Source organism: Mytilus galloprovincialis, chromosome 10 (genome assembly GCF_965363235.1).
Source record: "Mytilus galloprovincialis chromosome 10, xbMytGall1.hap1.1, whole genome shotgun sequence".
In the NCBI taxonomy this organism is placed as follows: domain Eukaryota; kingdom Metazoa; phylum Mollusca; class Bivalvia; order Mytilida; family Mytilidae; genus Mytilus; species Mytilus galloprovincialis.
Window position 1 is genome coordinate 39,279,143 of NC_134847.1, and position 21,787 is coordinate 39,300,929.

Here is a 21,787-nt window from a genome sequence, read left to right on the forward strand (position 1 = left end):
AATAATGTAATAAGTTGGTATATTTCTTGTGTATCAATACACATCACCAGTCAATGCAAAGAAAATGGCAAGGTAATATTCATAAAATGTGTCTAGACATTCTTTCATTTCTATGACCCATTCATTAATAAGAATGACTACCAAAAGGCAAAACATTAAATTTCTCAGCAAATATAACTTGATAAAAATTTCCTAGATGTTACGATCCTAGTAATTCTTTTCTTATTATTTTACTGAGGATTCAGTTTTTTTATGGGTATCAAATAAAATTTGTATTGAAGAACACTAGGCTTTTTGTAGATATTTACAAGTTGTTTTTCCAAAGTCTGCATACAAGCTTATTGAAAATTATATTTAAATCCATGGTTTACCACGGCATCCATGAAATTTGGTATTCCACAAATATTCATGAATCCACAGTATATATGCAATTCTGAAAATTGTGTAATCATCGTAAAATTTGTAATTGGCTATACATTTAAAATGGTCATGATGGTGGTTCACCTGTAGTGATCATGCCCATGGAATCCCTGAAATTTGGTATCCCACAAATATTAATGAATCCACAGTATATACAGTGATATATATACAATTCTGAAAAGTTGTGTAATCATTATAAAATTCCAATAATACCAATAAATAAATAGTAGAGGGTTTGGATGGGGTTAAATGATTAAAGAATAATGGCCTTAAAAAATGAAGATTAGAGAATAACGGGCAAAATAAATGAAGATTAGAGAAATGCATGGTCTAAATTTTTGAAGATTAGAGAAAAAAGGGGTTAATTTTTTGAAGATTAGAGAAAAAAGGGGTGAAAATTTAATGTTTACAGAATAACAGACCCCCCCCCCCCCATCCAGACCCTCATAGTATACTGTGGATTCCTTTTTTGTTGTCATGGTTGTTGATTGGTCGATATAAAATTTATCAATGTCAAAATCTCTGTTCATTCATGAAATGTATATACATTATATCTTTACCTAGACATGATTAGACCATAAAACTAGAGCCTGTGTCGCTCACCTTGGTCTTGTGCATATTAAATAATGGACACAGATAAATTCATGACATAATTGTGTTTTGGTGATAGTGATGTGTTTGTAGATCTTACTTTACTGAACATTCTTGTTGCTACAAATATCTCTTGTCTATAATGAACTTGGCCCAGTAATTACAGTGGAAAATATTTTCTACAAATTTACAAAAATTTATGAAAAATGTTAAAAATTAACTATAAAGGGCAATAACTCCTTAAGGGGTCAATTGACTATTTTGGTCATGTAAACTTATTTGTAGATCTTATTTTGCTGAACGTTATTGCTGTATACAGTTTATCTCTATCTATAATAATATTCAAGATAATAACAAAAAACGGCAAAATTTCCTTAAAATTACCAATTAAGGACAGTAACCTAACAACGGGTTGTCCGATCCATGTGAAAACATCAGGGCAGATAGATCTTGACCTGATAAACAATTAAACCCTGTCAGATTTTCTCTTAATGCTTCGGTTTTTGAGTTATAAGCCAAAAACTGCATTTTACACCTATGTTCTATTATTAGCCGTGGCAGCCATTTTGGTTGATTGGCCAGGTCACGCCACACATTTTTTAAACAAATTACCCCAATGATGATTGTGGCAAAGCTTAGTTTAATTTGGCCCAGTAGTTTCAGAGAAGAAGATTTTTGTAAAAGATTACTAAGATTTACGAAAAAATGGTTAAAAATTGACTATAAAGGGCAATAACTCCTTCAGGGGTCAACTGACCATTTTGGTCATGCTGACTTATTTGTAAATCTTACTTTGCTGAACATTAATGCTGTTTACTGTTTATCTCTATCTATAATAATATTCAAGATAATAACCAAAAACAGCAAAATTTCCTTAAAATTACCAATTCAGGGGCAGCAACCCAACAACAGGTTATCCGATTCATCTGAAAATTTCAGCACAGGTGGATCTTGACCTGATAAACACTTTTACCGCTGTCAGATTTGCTCTAAATGCTAAGGTTTTTGAGTTATAAGCCAAAAACTGCATTTTACCCCTATGTTCTATTTTTAGCCATGGCGGCCATCTTGGTTGGTTGGCCGGGTCACGCCACACATTTTTTAAACTAGATATCCCAAAGATGATTGTGGCCAAGTATGGATTAATTTGGCCCAGTAGTTTCAGAGGAGAAGATTTTTGTAAAAGATTACTAAGATTTACGAAAAATGGTTAAAAATTGACTATAAAGGTCAATAACTCCTAAAGGGGTCAACTGACCATTTTGGTCATGTTGACTTATTTGTAAATCTTACTTTGCTGAACATTATTGCTGTCTACAGTTTATCTCTATTTATAATAATATTCAAGATAATAGCCAAAAACAGCAAAAATTCCCTAAAATTACCAGTTCAGGGGCAGCAACCCAATAACGGGTTGTCGGATTCATCTGAAAATTTGAGGGCAGATAGATCTTGACCTGATAAACAATTTTACCCCATGTCAGATTTGCTCTAAATGCTTCGGTTTTTGAGTTATAAGCCAAAAACTGCATTTTACCCCTATGTTCTATTTTTAGCCATGGCGGCCATCTTGGTTGGTTGGCCGGGTCACACCACACATTTTTTAAACTAGATACCCCAATGATGATTGTGGCCAAGTTTGGTTTAATTTGGCCCAGTAGTTTCAGAGGAGAAGATTTTTGTAAAAGTTAACGACGACGGACGACGACGGACGACAGACGACGGACGCCGGTCGCCAAGTGATGGGAAAAGCTCACTTGGCCCTTCGGGCCAGGTGAGCTAAAAAGATTATATAAAAAAGAAGATGTGGTATGATTGCCAATGAGACAACTATCCACAAAAGACCAAAATGACACACACATTAAAAACTATAAGTCACTGTACGGCCTTCAACAATGAGCAAAGCCCATGCCGCATAGTCAGCTATAAAAGGCCCCGATAAGACAATGTAAAACCACTCAAACTAGAAAAATAACGGCCTTATTTATGTAAAAAAAAATGAACGAAAAACAGATATGTAACACATAAACAAACAACCACTGAATTACAGGCTATGTTTGTTTGCCCATGTTGCCCTAACCCTACATGTACCTAACGACAAAATAGCTGCCTACTCAAATTCTTTTATTGTCCTGATGTGAAAAAGTGTTTTTTTTATAATAAGATAGGCATGGAGACTAAAAAACATTTAACGCTTTAATTATTCTTTGTCGCAAAAAAGAATATGCCTACCTACCTACCCATTGACAAAAAGTATGGCGTTTGGTGGAGAATTGTCTCATACTGTATTGGCAATTATACCACATCTTTTCATATTCATATGAAATTATAATGATTAATTTAAGTAAATAAAATTTTATCATTACAGCTCATTTCCTAATGCATGAAAAGCAAGACGTTAATTAGCTTGCTTTGTTTGTACTATAGTAATTGAATAACTTCAAATTAAATTTAAATATAATATATACAGGTTTTAATTATGGCTATGTAAATTTTTCAAGATGTCCATTACAAAGCTTGGGTAAACGTTTATTTAAACAAAGCAAGCAAGCCAACCAAAGTTTTACTCTACAACTTACACTCATTATAACTAGAAAATAAGCTGTAAAAATATTTTAGCGGAAGCGCTTCATAATAAAAATGTGTGCATGATCAACGCTTTTACAACCCTATGAAGTTACAAAAAGAAGCATTCAATACTTATAATTACATTTTTTTAGCAATGATCATGAAAACACGAATTTTATTATTGTTTTATTTAATTCACCTGTGCACTTTATTGTGGGACTACGTGTTATCATGAATGAAAAGTTTTATTGAGCAATGCAATTGCTTACGGAATAATGTGATGTGCAGTTAGCCAATCAGAATACAGTATCATAATGAAACATACATCTAATGTAATTATTTTAAATTAACAAACCAATGCATAATTAGCATGACTATGAGGAAGCCACCAGACTGTTTTATATAAGTTGATATACTGTAATCCCATAACTATAATTCCGAACACATAAACCATAGCCTCGAATGACAGGTTGCTGTCAGAAGGTATGTCCGGGAGGTGAGAGTGCTTTGGAAGTACAGCCATTGATGCCAAGGGGACCATGTTTGGCTCTCGTTCTTCACTGAAAAGACAAAATTACACATATAACATGCATAAAGATAAATCTGATTGTTAAAAAAAATTTTAACAATTTAATTTTTATGATTTCAAGATGTTGATATACATCAAAGGACAACAAAGTGAAATAATATAGATTGCATTATAACAAGCTGTTGTTACTTCTTGCTTGAGGAAACATCACTGCGAACTTCTGTGCACTAATATTTTTTTTAAATTGTGGTAAAAATTATTATTTTTTAGTATACAAATATTGCAACAGGTACATGTACATGTAAATAGGTATAAAAATTAATAGATCATCAAGTTTGCTTCATAATTATCTGATAGGAAGATATATTATTTTAGCTCAACAGGTAAGATCCAGTCACCTAAAAAGGTTAATATTTCTCTAAACATCAGAGTATTTGTGAGATATACATGATATAGGAAGATATAGCTTATTCTACAAGATGACCATCATAATCATAGGATTAATCTAGCAACTTATTCATTTGACCCCTACATGTATGTTCTATTTTAAGCCATGGGGCCATGTTTTTCAATGGATCAAAACTTCGGATACACTTTATAAACAAGATACCCCAAGGAACATTTAGTTAATGTTTGAAGGTGATTGGCCCTGGAATAGTAGTTTCAGTGGAGAAGATTTTTAAAATATTTTACAACGACAGGGGACAGAGGACAGACGACGGACGCCAAGTGATGGAATAAGCTCACATGGGACCCTTCTGGCTTCAGGCCCGGTGAGCTAATGTACATGTAATAAAAATGAATATCCAAAATGGGAGATTAATTTCTGTCAAACTTCATGAACTTATCACAACAAAAAGTTTAGTTTTGATTAAAAGAAATCAGATTATGATTAATTTTAACATTTAAAAAGATTGTTAATTGTTTAATGTTAAAATACAATGTACATGTAACACTAGCATGACTATGTTAAATTTAATTATGCTTTTGTCATGAAATTGTAAAGGAAAAAGAAAATGAGATCACCATAAAAACTCAGCGTCCAAGCAATATCAAATGGTTAAAAACATATATATAGTCTAGATCTAAACATATTGACTCTTTCAAACCAGCAAACATGTACATAAGAAATACAACAAATCATATTTATGTTATAACTACAATGTAATATGGTATAAATTATAATACTTGTTGTATTAATATGTTTTAACAGTTTAACCACAATGAAATAAATACAATGTTTGTTGAAGACTTGGAGATATAAAGGTAGTTAGTTCAGTTGAGTTAGGGAAGCTCTGCTTTGGTTCAATTGGTTAGAGCACCACCTTTTGATCTTGAGTTTGGGGGTTCAAATCCCGCTGGTATCATCCATGGATTTTCACAACAATGGCACTACTTAATATGAGCAGGTATGAAGTATGGATGTCGAAACATCTTATGGAAGATACAGGGGTACAATGTAGGCGAACACATCATGTCATGAAAGAGTTGCTGTCTCGTCTTGAAAGAGAAGTTACTTGTGTCAGGTCCCGTCAATATACTGATACATGTATAGTCGCCGTCACGTAAAATTGGTACCATGATTTTGGTTGAAAATTTTTTTTCACTTACAACCGCATTCACCATTGTTCACTGGAGATGATGTTTTTCAATTAAGGAATCAAATATCAATCCAAAAATCAACTACTGTCCTACCTTTTATTGTGTTTGCACTGTATACATGGTATAATCTTGACCTTCACATAATCCAAGATTATTTTGTATACGGGAATCTGACATTGTTATAACCGGAATTGTTGCCGTGGAGTTCCACATGCTGTATTTTCTCTTGTCTCTCGAAGCTATTCATCATCTTTACACAAAAAGCGCGGGAAATTGTATCATCAATGGCAAGGATATTACCGGAGAGTAACAAATGTAATGTAAATAAGGGATCCTCATAGAAACCAAGATGGAGGTTTTACAATGTAAATAATCTTGAAAAATGTGAAGGTCAGGATTATACAGTGCAAATTAACACAATAAAAGGTAGGACAGTGGTGGATATTTGGACAGGATTTTTCTTTTGCTAATTGAAAAACATCATCTCGAGTGAACCTGGCTGATACTTAAAAATTTTTTGACAAAAATCATTGTCCCAATTTTATGTGACAGCGAATATACACAAGAGTGCACAAACTGAAATGTCTCGCCTTCTTTACTAATCATCGATATTATCATGATTATGTTGATACAATGTAGTCCTAAATATAAAGCTTTATTACAACTGTCACACATATTTAACATTAACCAAAAAAAACTAAACATTGACCAATGAACCATGAAAATGAGGTCAAGGTCAGATGAATCATGCCAGGCAACCATATACAACCATATACAAAGTATGAAGCATCCAGGTCTTCCACCTTCTAAAACAGAATAAAGCTTTTCAGAAGTTAGCTAACGCCGCCGCCACATCCCTATCCCTATGTCGAGCTTTCTGCGACTAAAGTCGCAGGCTCGACAATTATCTGATCCTACAAATATATATTGGGACATTTTGACCCCTTCAAACATGTCAAAAATCAGAATGGGACATTTCAATAACTTTTAAGTAAATGCTGTCTAAAAGACATCTCTGCATGATTCCTCTTTCAGTGGCGGATCAAGAACTTTTCCTAAGGGGGGCCCGCTCCAGTCATGCTTCAATACACCTTATTGCTAACCGCTTGAACTTCTGATGCATACAACAATCACTTTACCATTGTGGCGTCAGATGTTTTGTTTTATGACGTCAAAATTTTACGGGAACCTGTGTGATATCCAGTAATGACTAATGGCGGGCAAATAGCGATATTGGATAAGGTGTAGGATTCCCTATATAATCAACCAAATTTTCCCCACGAAAGCGCCCCCCCCCCCCCCCCCCCCCCCTGGATCCGCCTATGTCTTTAGGTCAAATAGAATTACAGAATAATATGGGGACGAAGTCCCCAATTACGGAAGAAAAATCAATAAAAAAAAAAAAAAAAAAAATCGGGAAAATTTTCCCGAATTTTTCATTCTACTAATGAACTGAAAATCGTTAACTTTTTTTTTCAGATCTACTTCCTGTTCCGGTTGTGTTGCTTCCTGTTCCGGTCTTGTTTGCATGAGACTTTGAATAAAATGTATATTTATCAACATATCAACAAATATAGGAAGGAGTTCAACACCCAATCATTTTTAATAATTGTTTGATATGAAAAAACGTTACCTGATAACAGCGTTTCTTTGTTTACATTGAATATGACGTCATAACTTAAATAACGTCACAACTAAATCCCTAACAACAGAACCAATATCGGAAACGTTACGGTATTTCCGTTTCTTTTATCAACATGTTTGAATAGAAAAAAAATTAATACAGACTTCGTCCCCATTCACAGGTAATGCCTGCCTCATATTATCAAAATGTATGTATTATAACAAAATAAAATAAAAATATGTGATAGGATTTCTAGCTCAAGTGGTTTTATTTTTTACCCTCCGTTACTATTCTTATGTCCACTATTTTGATAGGACGAGGACTGTATCCTTGATAAAATTCTTCGACATGCAGGCATGATACAAACGTGTCTCCATATGTTTTCTTTTCTAATATATGTTTTCGTGAATATGAAATGGCGAAAGCCAAACCGGAAACTTTAATTCTAACATCCAAATAAGGTAGGGAACGCACCCGAATTTAATTACCGTATTTATAACTTGCAGTAAAAGATTTAAAGCTTTATGGAAGTTGGTTTAAGGAAAAAAATAACAAGAAGCACATGGAGATTATTTTTATTGTTAAAAATGTTATTTGAATCTTTATTTCTCCCCCAATTTTATTATTTTCCGAGACTTGCACACAGCCGTCACCAGCCAATAGAAATTGTTTACAGTAGTTTTGGGTGTTTCCGGTTATTTATTTTTATTTTTTTTATTACTCTTCTTCACAAAAATGATTAATAACTGACCATGGAGGATAATTCTACCAAAGATGGCTGTTATAAAAATGAAAGAGTCGTCCCCGAACAAACTACTGCAGGTTTAATTCAAGAAATTAGCATAAACGAAGGTGAAATAAAAACTGTCATTCAACAGATATATTATTTCTGTTTTTCATTGGTTGTTACAAAGACATATAATACAATTGTATTATATGTCTCAATTGTATTATATGTCTCTGGTTGTTATAAGTGTATTTGCATCTGGTATAGATTTCTAACTGACTGTTCTGTTGACCTGAGAACATGTGAAATAAAGGAGAAAAATGCCACAAGGATAACCAAACTGCATAAGTGGTAACCTGGGAACAGAATATAGGAATTTTTGGTTCTCAATGCTCTTCAATTTTGTACTCTATTTGACCTTTTAAACATTTTTTGATTTGAGCGTCACTGATGAGTGTTTTTTAGACGAAACGCGCGTCTGGCGTAGATATAAAATTTTGATCCTGGTATCTATGATGAGTTTATTTACAACACTCAACAGTAATCAATTTGACAATGCCACGGCACAGGGCTGCCAAATCTCAAACATTTAGCGTGGGACTCACACATGTTCATGCTTTTTTGGCAGCATTTTCCTTTGATCTATTGTTTTTGGTGGAAGAAGACTTCAAGTCTTCTGAAGGCCAATGGTGCCGACTTGAATTCTCCGTATGCCGCATTCGTTTCTGTGTATTACAATTTCATAACAACTTCTGATTACTGACACCGATTTTTACACATGATTAAGCATCTGAATCATTTAATTTGTAAATTAGGATTGAAAAACAATCACTATCGTTAATATGTACCCTTTTATTTATGTAAATTATTAGATTTCATTTCATCTACATGAACGTTATTTGTTTACTTGTAACCGGATGTTTTTACTGTAGATATTTGAAGTACGCATGCGTGAATTTGGTATGGGGAATACTCGCCCTGTTTACATGTTCGCCCTTGAAGTTACAAATTTGCAGGATCTATTTCTTATTAAATTGTTGTCTTTATTCATTGTTTTCCTTTGTCATGTGAATTAGATGCCCTTCTGCTTCAAATGGTTTGAATCTATTTATAAAATTATTCAAGACTCAGTTGACAAGAGCAGTACGTTGCTGTTGGGAGAATTTTGATTACACTCTAAATGCTCATAGAATAAGAAATATAATCTAAACTGAATGTACCTCCTTCTCAATAGTTTATTGCAATATAAATATAAATCCCTTTTGACAAGAGAAATCTGACTTTTGTCAGAAATATTTGTTTCAAATGTGCAAAGGTAATCACGTGTGGCGGCCATATTGGTTTGTTTACAAATATGTGAAGAAGCCTCTAGAACCATGACCTAAACATAAATAGTCTTCCGAAAACGTAAACTTTATGCAATACTATTTTATCAATCATGATTATTTTTATAAATTTAAATTTGATTATTTAAAGAAATAAAATTATAACAATTACGATTTTAGATTGGAGACTCTACATGCTTTTTATAGCCAAATTAGTTTACCTGTGTTAAAATATAAATAATGGTCTAAATGGATATTAATTTGTTTACTAAACAAGTAAAGACAAACTATGGATGGAAGATAATAATTCACATAAATATTTCAGGACATTTCATTTATTTTAATAAATTTTCAGTTATTTAGTATTTTGTAAAAAAGGGGGAGGGTTTTTTTAACATGTCAGGCCGTATCTCAAAAACAATTTATGATTATTGCTTAAAACTTCACACACTTCTTTGTTATATTAATCTAAAGATCTGTATACTTTTTGGTTTTGATTCAAAATTTATTTTAGTGATATTTAGTTTTTTTGAAGAAAAAAAGAGGGGGTTCATATGTCTCTCCGTATCTCAAAAACAATAAATGGAACAAAGCAGCCTGGGTTGGTGGGGCTGCTATTATGGTAATTCAAATTACCTTTTATTCACCTTCTTCCACCTCAGAGCTATCAGCTCTTTGATTTCTCTTTTCTCTTTGTAATTTTGGCCAAATCTCATGCATTTGCTTCATCATGTTCATGAAAAGTTGGCAGAACTGATCCCATGGCAAAAAATGAAAATAAAAATGACCATATATAAGACAAACTGTAAATGAAATACACATGATACAATATATGAAACTTAAGACTCCACCAAAACCATGGGGTGATGTCGGTGCTCTTGAAGGAAGCTTATCCTGACACTTGAACTACTGCTGCCTAGGTTGGCGCCTGGTCAGATATGCACTCATCATGGTCAATTCAGCATCTAGTCAAATCAGATTCTGGTTAATTCAGTACCCATTATAGTTATATATTTTTATATTATATTTTTTAAATGAAATACTTACATGACTTATCATGCTTATGGAGCATATAATATAAATAAAGAAAGGCCTATTTAGGTCTGTATGATATAACATGGGCATCACAACGGGTGCCACATGTGGAGCAGGATCTGCTTACCCTTCCGGAGCACCTGAGATCAACCCCAGTTTTTAGGTGGGGTTCATGTTGTTTATTCTTTAGTTTTCTAAGTTGTGTCATGTGTACTTTTGTTTGTCTGTTTGTTTTGTCTTTTTCATTTTTAGCCATGGCGTTGTTAGTTTATTTTCAATTTATATGAGTTTCACTGTCCTTCTAATATCTTTTGCCCCTCTTTTATGGGCTTGAAAACCCTTCAACACTAACAATATTGCAATGATAAACATGATAAAATCTCTTTTTCATTTTTCAACTTTTTTGGTAGTTTAACATGTTTAATCATGTTAATATAATTACTTTGAATACAAATTAATGAGGAGAGGTGCTATAAACATCTATGTCACTTTGACTTTGATGGATAGTTTTTTCTCATTTGTGTCATTGATCTTAATATGTCTTCTTATATGTGACAATATTTTTGATTGTTTTGTATTTTTTGGTAGCTGTCTCATCAAGCATTTGTCAAGCTCATTGAATTAAATGTATACCTCATTTACCTAGAACATATGATGGTTTTATTGATATATGTACAGTAATATTTTTAACATTTACATTTATATTTTACAGATAATGATATTGATTTGCTGTGTGCTGTTGTATTTATAGAAGATGCTGCCAAGGTATTTCATTAAATAAACAGGTATACAGGGGAGGGGTCCCTCGAATACTCATGTTTGCTCTAATTAAAAAAAAAAATAACACTAAAGAATAACCTGAATAAGGTTATTACTGTTACTCATTGAATCTTGAAAAACAAGCTTGTTTTTCTAACCATATTTCTATTTTGAGCAGTCTGTGCCAAACTGTTTTAGGATAAGAAAAATTTGACCTTTTCTACTATATATTCAACCAAAAAGTCTTAAAAGTTCTGTCAGTCAGATTGAATTTTTGTCCGACATTTTGTGGGTCAGTCCGACATGACAGAGTTTGGGATACACTGTTTGAGATTTGTTTTTTAAAACTAGAGAGTAGAGATCTTTGCATCATATTTCCACAGCTTTTTAATTGTAAATAAATTTTAAATAATTAAGATGTATTTCTTGATCTCCATTCTTGAGGGTTAGTCCTCATGATCCTTGCAGTACATGTACTACATTTAATCATCACTAATCACGAGTTGATCTTTTTGTCAATCACAATTCACAGCAGATAAATTTTCATGATCACGGATCACGAAAATATATAAAAAAAATCTGCAGAAAAACGGATCACGATAGCGAAAATGCATGAATCACGAAGAACGAAAATAAGCCATCAAGGCCCCTCTATAATATTTATTTAAGAATTGGATGCTTCTTTTTAAAAATTCATTGGGGTGTAAAAGCATTGACCAAGTACATTTTGTATGAAGCAGGGAAGTGCTTCATTCTAAAAATATATGCACAGTCATGCAGGCATGGGGTAATCGTAATCAGTAATCGTAATCAGCTGTAATCAATTACATTTTGCAGTGTAATCCTATGTAATCAGTAATCATGCCATTTCTGATTACAAGTAATTGTAATGTAATCGATTACATTGCAAAAAACAGGTGTAATCATGATTACTTTTATATTTCTTTATGATTACATTCATATGATTACTTGCTGATTACAAATCTTGTATATATATGAAAATAGTTTTTGATACACAAGATGAAAATAAGAAATTGTAAAGCTTGAATGAAAATCATGAAACTAGTATTCACAATGATGGGACCTTGTTTAATGTGATAAATTGTATCATCTATATAACAAATTTGTATAACCAAATGTTTTATTTTGTTAACAGTTAACTGAAGAAAATTGCCTCTCCAATATTTTGTTGTGAGATTGAGCTCTTATAATACAAGAATATGCCTTGATTGCATTTTTTCCCCTTGATTGAAAACTTCTGATTAACTCCAATTTCATACAAGTTTACCCAATATTTTTACATAACTACTTAAAAATTCAAATGCTGAAAACATTTAGTTCTAATTTGAGATTGATGGTCGACATAAATATATGAGCCCACTTAATTCAAAATGACAGTTAAAACCAGATTTCATTTATTGACAAATTTAATAAATTTTGTTTTCCATAAATTCGTGTATAATATGTGCTTTCTAATTTTTATTCTTTATTAACTTTGAGCCTTACGACTCATCAGTATAAACAAGTACATATACAGCATAATATTACAAACAATGTGCATAGTAAACAATAGGTGACGTCAGAAGTTTCATCAATACAAAATATCTTTTATTTCATTATAAACTGTTTCTTATTTAAAGAGAAATGTATATACTTTCCTAAGTTACAAAGTTGTTTTGTGTTTTCACCTGGCAATAATTCTATCAATTATTAATTAGATCAAGTATTACAAATTTTCAAACAAATAATAACAATCAACCACTTTCAACTTTATTGATATTGTTATTAAGACAATAAAATTTTAATACCCAAGCTCACCTATTGTTTGCTTAAAAAAATGGAAGTAGTGATTAACACCTGTAAAACATTAATGGATGTGTCAATTATGTCCCAACAGACAATAAAACTATATTTAATTAATTTTTCCTTATTTGTTCATTTTTTTTTTGTTAATTAGGCAGTTGGTTAAAATTTGTAGAAAAAAATAAAGTTATATCTTTTACATAGAGAAAGGACACTTGTCTATAGCTATTTTATCAAATTACACATGGTGTATATAAATTCTTTTGAATAAGATGAATAAATTAAGGCTTTTAAAAAAATCACCAAAATTAGCTTTTTGTGAGGATAAAAAGTTATAAAAAACCTTTGATATTGCAATATACAATGTAATCAGAAGTAATCTAAAGTAATCATGATTACTTTGAAGAAAAGTAATCTAATGTAATTGATTACATATAAAATAGGGTGTAATTGTAATGTAATTGATTACATTTTAGTAGCAAAGTAATTGTAATTTAATCGATTACATTTTAAAGTAATCGACCCCATCCCTGCAGTCATGGCTTTTACAACCCTATGAAATTACTAAAAAAAACGATTCAATACTTATAATTACATTTTTTTGCTATGATCATGAAAACAAGATACATATCAAGTTTTTCTTTTATTTATCTGTGCACTTTAGGGACGACATCAAAAGATCGATGTAGGATAAAAAACTTAAATCAAATAGTTTGGGGGTGGGGGGGGTCAACATTGCTGCAAGTTTTGTTCATTTAAAATCGATTTTACATATATCCCTATTGGACAATCAATTTTTCCCAAATTAAGTTAAGAGAGGGGGTGTGGGGTCAGTGAAAAAACTATGTGAATTAAGTTTTTTATCCTTCATTGAACTTTTGATGTCGCCCCTTATTGTGGAAATGTGTGTCATCATCATGTATGTTTGAATTCATGCAATTAATTTTGAAATGAAGAATGGCACGCAATTGATTTTAGCCAATCAAAATAACTTATAATAATGAAGCATACATCTAATGTAATTATTTAGCATTCAAAAATGTATCTGTTCAGGATAATTGATATTAAAAAAAAAGATTTGTTTTTTTCAGTACAGAGACATAAGTCATAAACTAGACAAAAATACTTTATTATGGTATAGATGGTATCATTCACAACCTGTCAGAGTGTAGGTATAGTTTGATGTTTTTTTTTTAAATCAGGAGATGGGGTATGAATGTCACTGAGACGACTTTCCACCAGAGTTCAAATGATTTGGATATAATCAATTTTAGGTCACCCTGCAGCCTTGAACAATGATAAATACCCATACAGTATAGTTAGCTATACAAGGCCATGACTGTAAAAATATAAATTTAAACAAACTTAAAAAAAACCAGCCTTATTTAAAACAATACTATTTACAACAACAAAATATAACAGACATGAACTAAACCAAACCACAAAATTACATGCTCCTGAATTGAGACAGGCACATAAAAAAATTGGATATTCATGATAGTGTTAAACATGTTAGGTAGCACTCAACCATCCTCCTCACCTTGAATTGTGGTGAACAGCCCAACATAAGAACAAACTGTAAAAAATCAGCATATTTTTTAACCACATGCACTTTTCCAAAGGGAATTGAAAAGAATTGATAAAATTCACATGCAGAATTAATAATAATAATAAAAAAGAATCAGAAAAATATTCACATGACAATAAACAACTTGAGCAAACATCATACTTCATTTAATATCAACATGATCAATGACGAGCAAGCACTTACACCAAAGAGCAAGGTTTAAATAGACAAACTTTTTACAATGTACTAGTCTTCATATACAATACAATGTAAAAATCAACAAATGATCTCAACAGTTAATGATAGAGGCTCCCGCAGGGTAAAAAACGACCTGCGACCTAGAGGCGACTTCCGACCTGAGGGCCTTCTAAAAATGACCTGCGACCTGTAAAATTTGGAAAAAAACGACCTCCGACCGACTTCCGTCCTCTGTGTTGGGAAAAAAAAACGACCTGCGACCTGTACATTTCCCTTAAAAACGACCTCTCGACGAATTTAAAAGCGACCTTGCGACCTGAGGGGGTACCCTGTGGGAGCCTCATGATAACGTTACATAGTTGACATACTGTAAATTCAGAAATTATTGCCAGGTTTTTATTATTGCGAAAAATGCGACAGAGTTCTTAACGCAATGATTTAAACTTGCATTTTGAAAAATTTATATGAATTAAACAGGATTTTTCTCTAAATCGTTTAAATTAAAATCACATTTAAGTCCAGAATGACAAAATTGCAATAATAAATTTACGCAATAATTTCTGAATTTACAGTAGTTTAGAGTGTTGAGACAAATAGTCACACTGTGGAGGCCCATGTATGCTTGAATTTTAAAACATTACAATCATAGAAATTTAATGTCAGCAGTAAAAAAAAAACATTAAACATAAATCATGTATATACAATATGGAAATTTTTTAGGTAAATATTAGAAATATTTTAACAGTTCTGTAGGCCAAATTATACATTTGTCTTTCACATTATTGATTTAGTAAGATTCCAAGAACAAAGAACAAGAGTTATTATATATTTAAAATTGTTAATGCATTTTTAGGAGTTTCTATTTTGTTGTATTTGTTCTTCACATTTTGGCATTCTTTGAATACCCGTCTTCATTGACATGGACATCTGACATACGGCACAGAGGAAACAGGATATCAGTACCATGTGGGATAACAGAAGGAATAGAAATGATATGTTTTTTACTTATAGCAGCAGATCTTATTTTAAAGGTAAGATAGACAAGCAATTCTAATTATGAAACAAACACACATTGTAGATAAATGCTGAATAACATGAGCTTCAAAGACCTGGGGTTGAAGTCATAAAACTTTGTTCAGTGCTCGGAGCACAAAAATCATGCTCGAAACATGAAATCCAACATTTTGATTGGTTGATTTAGGAGTATGAGTACAAAAAACTGACTCTTGGTTAAAAAAAAATCTCAAAAAAATCACTCAGTATTGAAAGGACAAAATGTGTGCTAGAAACACCAATTCCAGTCTTTTGTTTTATTGGAATACCCTTAAACAAGCATTGTAATAGTAATTTCAAACAAAAACTAGAAGATTTCTACAAAAATAAAATTATATTTGAACTATCTAAGATAAAAGATGGAAACTGTGGAAAACTTTTATTTTTTAGTAAAATTTATACTAAATTTAAACAACAAGAATATTTAAACTTTAATATTCCTAAATACCTTAGGAAAAAACTCACCAAATTAAGAATAAGTGAACACTCATTAGCAATAGAAACTGGTAGGTATGCAAGACCAAAAATACCCTCTAATGAGAGATTTTGTAAATTTTGCACAGGAAAAATTGAAAATGAGATACATAAATTCTTGATTGAATGTCCGCAATACAACAAAATTAGATCTAAATATAAAATTAATGATATTAATTCAAATAACTTGGATGAAAATTTTTCCAAAATGTTAAATCCTATGTCTGAAAAAGAATTAAAATCTATTTGTATGTATATTGAAGAAGCTCTTGATTTGAGAGCCCACCATACTGTTTCATCAGGTAATAATCTTCTACAGTAGTTCAGGCATATACATGTATATCTTATATTATGTGTTTTAAGTAAATTTATGAAAATCTACAATAATACTGATGTATAAGTTTATCATGGTATCAATATCAGTTTATAATGTAATGACATACATAGAATTGGCTTATAACTTGTTGTTACATGCATCTTTATTTCATTTATATGTTGTTTAATATTATTATACCCCACGCAACGAAGTTGCGGAGGGTATAATGTTTTTGACCCGTCAGTCCGTCAGTCCTGTTTCTTGTCATCGCAACTCCTCTCAAACCACACAACAGAATTTCACGAAACCTTTTCAGATAATAAGGACATACTATGTAGTTGTGCATATCGACGGGAAATTGTGTTTCAATTTTTTTTCTAGGAGTTATGCCCCTTTGAACTTATTTACTTTAATGTACTACTGCAACAGTTTGTCATCGCAACTCCTCTCAAACCACACAACAGAATTTCACGAAACCTTTTCAGATAATAAGGACATACTATGTAGTTGTGCATATCGACGGGAAATTGCGATTCAATTTTTTTTCTAGGAGTTACGCCCCTTTGAACTTATTTACTTTAATGTACTACTGCAACAGTTTGTCATCGCAACTCCTTTCAAACCACACAACAGAATTTCACGAAACCTTTTCAGATAATAAGGACATACTATGTAGTTGTGCATATCAACGGGAAATTGTGATTCAATTTTTTTTCTAGGAGTTACGCCCCTTTGAACTTATTTACTTTAATGTACTACTGCAACAATTTGTCATCGCAACTCCTCTCAAACCACATAACAGAATTTCACGAAACCTTTTCAGATAATAAGGACATACTATGTTGTTGTGCATATCGACAGGAAATTGCGATTCAATTTTTTTTCTAGGAGTTACACCCCTTTGAACTTTTTTTACTTTAATGTACTACTGCAACAGTTTGTCATCGCAACTCCTCTCAAACCACACAACAGAATTTCACGAAACCTTTTCAGATAATAAGGACATACTATGTTGTTGTGCATATCGACGGGAAATTGCGATTCAATTTTTTTTCTAGGAGTTACACCCCTTTGAACTTATTTACTTTAATGTACTACTGCAACAGTTTGTCATCGCAACTCCTCTCAAACCACACAACAGAATTTCACGAAACCTTTTCAGATAATAAGGACATACTATGTAGTTGTGCATATCGACGGGAAATTGCGATTCAATTTTTTTTCTAGGAGTTACGCCCCTTTGAACTTATTTACTTCAATGTACTAGTGCAACAGTTTGACATCGCAACTCCTCTCAAACCACACAACAGAATTTCATGAAACTTTGTAGATAATAAGGACATACTATGTAGATGTGCATATCAACAGGAAATTACGGTTCAATTTTTTTTCTAGGAGTTATGCCCCTTTGAACTTATTTGCTTCAATGTACTTCTGCAACAGTTTGTCATCTCAACTCCTCTGAAAACACACAACAGAATTTCATGAAATTTTATAGATAATAAGGACATACTTTGTATATTGACAGGAAATTATTATTCAATATTTTTTCTTATACTTATTTAATTTCTCCAATGACAATGTGGGGACGTGGGGTATGTGAGCGTGCTCACTAAGGTTCTTTAATAATTATCTGTATTTGGATCACGCCTCTATTGTGCTCTTTCCAATAAAATATTGAAATTGAATAAGAAAATCAATTCAGAGAGCATCTCATTCTGAAATATAGCATCACATTACCATGATGCTAAAAGGTCCTGGGGAGAACACTGAATGCTGCTTGGAAAAAAAACCAAAATTAACTTGGGAACACATGAAACAACTCGATAGTACGGTTAGTCTTCTATGAAAATAATTATCCTAGGAAGAAAATCAAATTAATGTTATATTTATCTTGAATATAACATAACACCATGTTTCATACTCTCTTCTTTCTGTGCCAAAGCATTTATTGATAAAAAGTTAATATTATGAGATGAACATAGGAATTTATGTTCTATGTTTAACTTTGAATCGATACTCTAAATTCTAAAATTATTGCATTCATTTATTATTGCGATTTTGTCATTTTAGACTAAAATGTGATTTTAATTTTTACGATTTTGAGAAAAATCCTGCTTTAATTCATAAAAAATATTTCAAAATGTGAGTTTAAATTATTGCTCTTACAACTCTGTCGCATAATTTGCAATAATAAAAACATCGCAATAATTAATGATTTTACAGTAGGTAGATATGAGAAATGTTTTAGGGTACCTTTCATTGAAATAATTTGTCTTTATATTTCAGTATAAATTGATAGGAAGATCAGAGTTTATAAAGAAGAAGTGGTTATGGGCTTCCAGCATTATACTAATTTTATCTTTAATAGACTGGTTTATAACTATAGGATTTTCTTGTAAAGAGGTAACTTATTAACTCTCTAATTTTAATTATAGAACGGTCACTTCATAAGTTCATAGTATATGAGGTCTGACAAACATCTACCAAAATGTAACCCTAAACTTACAGGCTGCAATCACCAATAAAAGTTAGCTTTATGTTTACCTGTGTCCTTAAATGCTGGTTATCATTATTCGTATAGTTCCATTAACATTGGTTAATTCAGTTCCAAGATATAAGCTTGACAAAAAAATAAAGAAAAATAACAATAAGATTAAGAACTCTGTTGAGGTACCACCGGAAACTTCTCCCCTCCATCAATTGTCCGTCCGTCTGTCTGACTGAAAGAGGATGATTTTATGTTTGGTCTTGAACTTGATAATGTTGAGTTGTATAGTGTAAACAAAATTTACATCAGCATTTAAACATAACATAAAAAGCTACTTACTTGAAATTTTAAGTGATGTTTATTATTCTGAATGAGTAAGATTGTACATATGAAATTATTTTAAATGACAAATGAACATCCAAAAATCTGCTGAATGTATATCTTTTTTACCATACTTTAGATATGCCTAATATTTGTCTTTTGGTAATTTACTTGTAAATAAAATTGAGAATGGAAATGGGGATTTTGTCAAAGAGACAATAACCTGATCAAAGAGCAATAAACAGCGGAAGGCAAAATAAGGTCTTCAACACAACAAGAAAATCCTACACCAGGAGGCGTGCTTTAGCTGGCCCCTAAATAAAAATGTGTACTATTGACTTGTTATAAGCTATGCTTAATGATCATTGATAATTTATGTATTAAACTGTGTTGCAGGAAATGACTTATGTCTATAATGTTTCAGATTGTCAGATACAGAAGAATTCTCAGACCAGTTTTTATCATTAGTAATTCTCAGCTTATGAAGAAAACTGTAAAATGTGTACAGAAAACTCTGCCAGAAGTTATAACGTAAGACATTACTTTACATATTCTTATTCATATCTTTAGTGAAAATAAAGTCAACAAGTAGTGTGAATTTTGAATTTTTTGTTTGTGTTTATGAAGCGACTGTTGATCAAAAATGTGAAATTTATTATTGTGACAAGGAAATGCCTCCTACAATTCATCGTTTTAGAATCTAATGCATCCTGGGTAATATTTTCAAAAGTGTACACCAAAACGTCGTGATTGGTTAAAAATGTCATAAACAATGGAAATTCAACCAATGATGCGACGTTACTTTCATTTTGGGGTACAAACAATGAATTTACCCACAGTCCTTTAGATGCTGAAAAGGCGAATTATTTTGTCAAAATTTACAATGTTATCTTAATGTTCACAGAACCTATCCAGTCACTTTAGCCCTTTAAGGACCTAGGGAGAATACTGGTTATATTTTATGTTATTATTAGGCCATGTATTAATTATCATATCATTTACAAAAATAATTAATATCATTATACTTTTTTTTTTCAGAATTTTACTACTTTTATTTATACATCTCTATATTTTTACCTTGCTGGGAATGCTGTTATTTCCCAAACCTCAGGTAACTATTTTCATGAAGCATGTGCCGCCAATCTGCTGTTCATTTTATAATAACCTGCAAATGTTCTGTTTAGTTTAAATATATTTATTTATAGTGGATTGTGAAGCAAGTAATTGCAACTTATATTAATCCCTTTCGACTTTGCGTGACTTAAGGATGTATTCTTCTGACTTTTCAGTCTCGTTCAGTCTCGTTGAAATCTCGTTCTTGAATTATTTCCAAAACATGTGATAGAAGTGGAAAATATCAATGAATTTTAAAAATATTATAAGCAAACATAAATCTGTGAAAAAATTGTGTATTTACAATGAATGGTTTTTGCGTAATCCAGTTTTCTAATTTTACGACCAATCAAGTAAGTATTTTTAGCCAAAATTTTGAGAAAATGGGTGAGGGATACAAAAAATGATTTTACAAGAATCATGTACATCCCATATCATTTTGGTCTTTTCAAATTTCTTAAATATGTCTTTTTTCCTTCATTTATAACAAAAAAGTTGAAATAATATGCATTTTGTTCTTAAAACTGAGAAAAATCACAAAAATACAAAATTGACAGCAAGGTAAATTTTACACAAAAAAGCGTCAAAATATGATAAAACTTTCTTATATTAACACCTACCTATAGTTTTTGTAAGTAAAATTTACTCCGATTGGTCCACTTTATCTTTATAGAAAGTATGAGAAAAAGTTTAATTGTGGAACTGTGATTTTTTTTATGATAATAGCCCCAAAATAGGTAAAAATCGATGAAAAATGGTAAAATCATCAAAATTGGGCATTTTTAAAGGGCCGTAGCAAAAAAAGAAGTACACCACCATATGATTTTTTCTTCACCAATTATTTTGTTACAGTCTTATAAACCCAAAAATCAGGTTGAGAAAAAAAGTTTAATTCTAGAAATTTTTGGCTCCTCAGAGGTGTACATCCTTAAGGACTTAAGGACTTAAGAAAAAGTTCCAAATTATCTCCCTTTGGTGGAAAAATGCCATTTTTTGGCTTTAAAATTGAAATACCTCTTTTAACTCAACGGTGACCTATATTTTTTAATATGATTTCGATATATGCTGTACTCAAACTAAATTATTGTAAAATTTGAGCGATTTCTGTAATAAAGTTCTTTTTTTATTTCGATATTACCTTTATTTCTCCTATTAGTTCAACAGAAAAAAAACACTTTTACAAAGATGTATGCTTCTTTTGAAGGCAGATTGTGAGCGCAAATGAACGGTGACCCCATTTTTTAATTTTATTTTTCTATTAACTATAAGAT

At 31.6% G+C, this 21,787-nt stretch overlaps 2 protein-coding genes across 3 annotated transcripts in view; one reads left to right on the plus strand and one right to left on the minus strand.

The window, feature by feature from the left end:
- The window catches only part of LOC143047538 (transmembrane protein 39A-like), a 32,606-nt gene extending 24,835 nt beyond the window's left edge, over positions 1–7,771 (minus strand). For both annotated transcript variants that reach the window (XM_076220602.1, XM_076220601.1), the window contains exons 1-2: positions 7,613–7,771; positions 3,935–4,139 (exon numbers count right to left, since the gene is read on the minus strand). In XM_076220602.1, the coding sequence (XP_076076717.1) occupies positions 3,935–4,139; positions 7,613–7,692 (285 nt within the window). In that variant the 5' untranslated portion in view covers positions 7,693–7,771. The remainder of the gene's footprint in view (positions 1–3,934; positions 4,140–7,612) is intronic.
- A 244-nt stretch (positions 7,772–8,015) lies between these two features.
- The window catches only part of LOC143047540 (two pore channel protein 2-like), a 53,419-nt gene continuing 39,647 nt past the window's right edge, over positions 8,016–21,787 (plus strand). Inside the window, exons 1-7 of the mRNA XM_076220603.1 lie at positions 8,016–8,186; positions 11,134–11,186; positions 14,075–14,151; positions 15,602–15,779; positions 18,881–18,997; positions 19,828–19,934; positions 20,442–20,514. Of these exons, the coding sequence (XP_076076718.1) occupies positions 8,087–8,186; positions 11,134–11,186; positions 14,075–14,151; positions 15,602–15,779; positions 18,881–18,997; positions 19,828–19,934; positions 20,442–20,514 (705 nt within the window). The 5' untranslated portion in view covers positions 8,016–8,086. The remainder of the gene's footprint in view (positions 8,187–11,133; positions 11,187–14,074; positions 14,152–15,601; positions 15,780–18,880; positions 18,998–19,827; positions 19,935–20,441; positions 20,515–21,787) is intronic.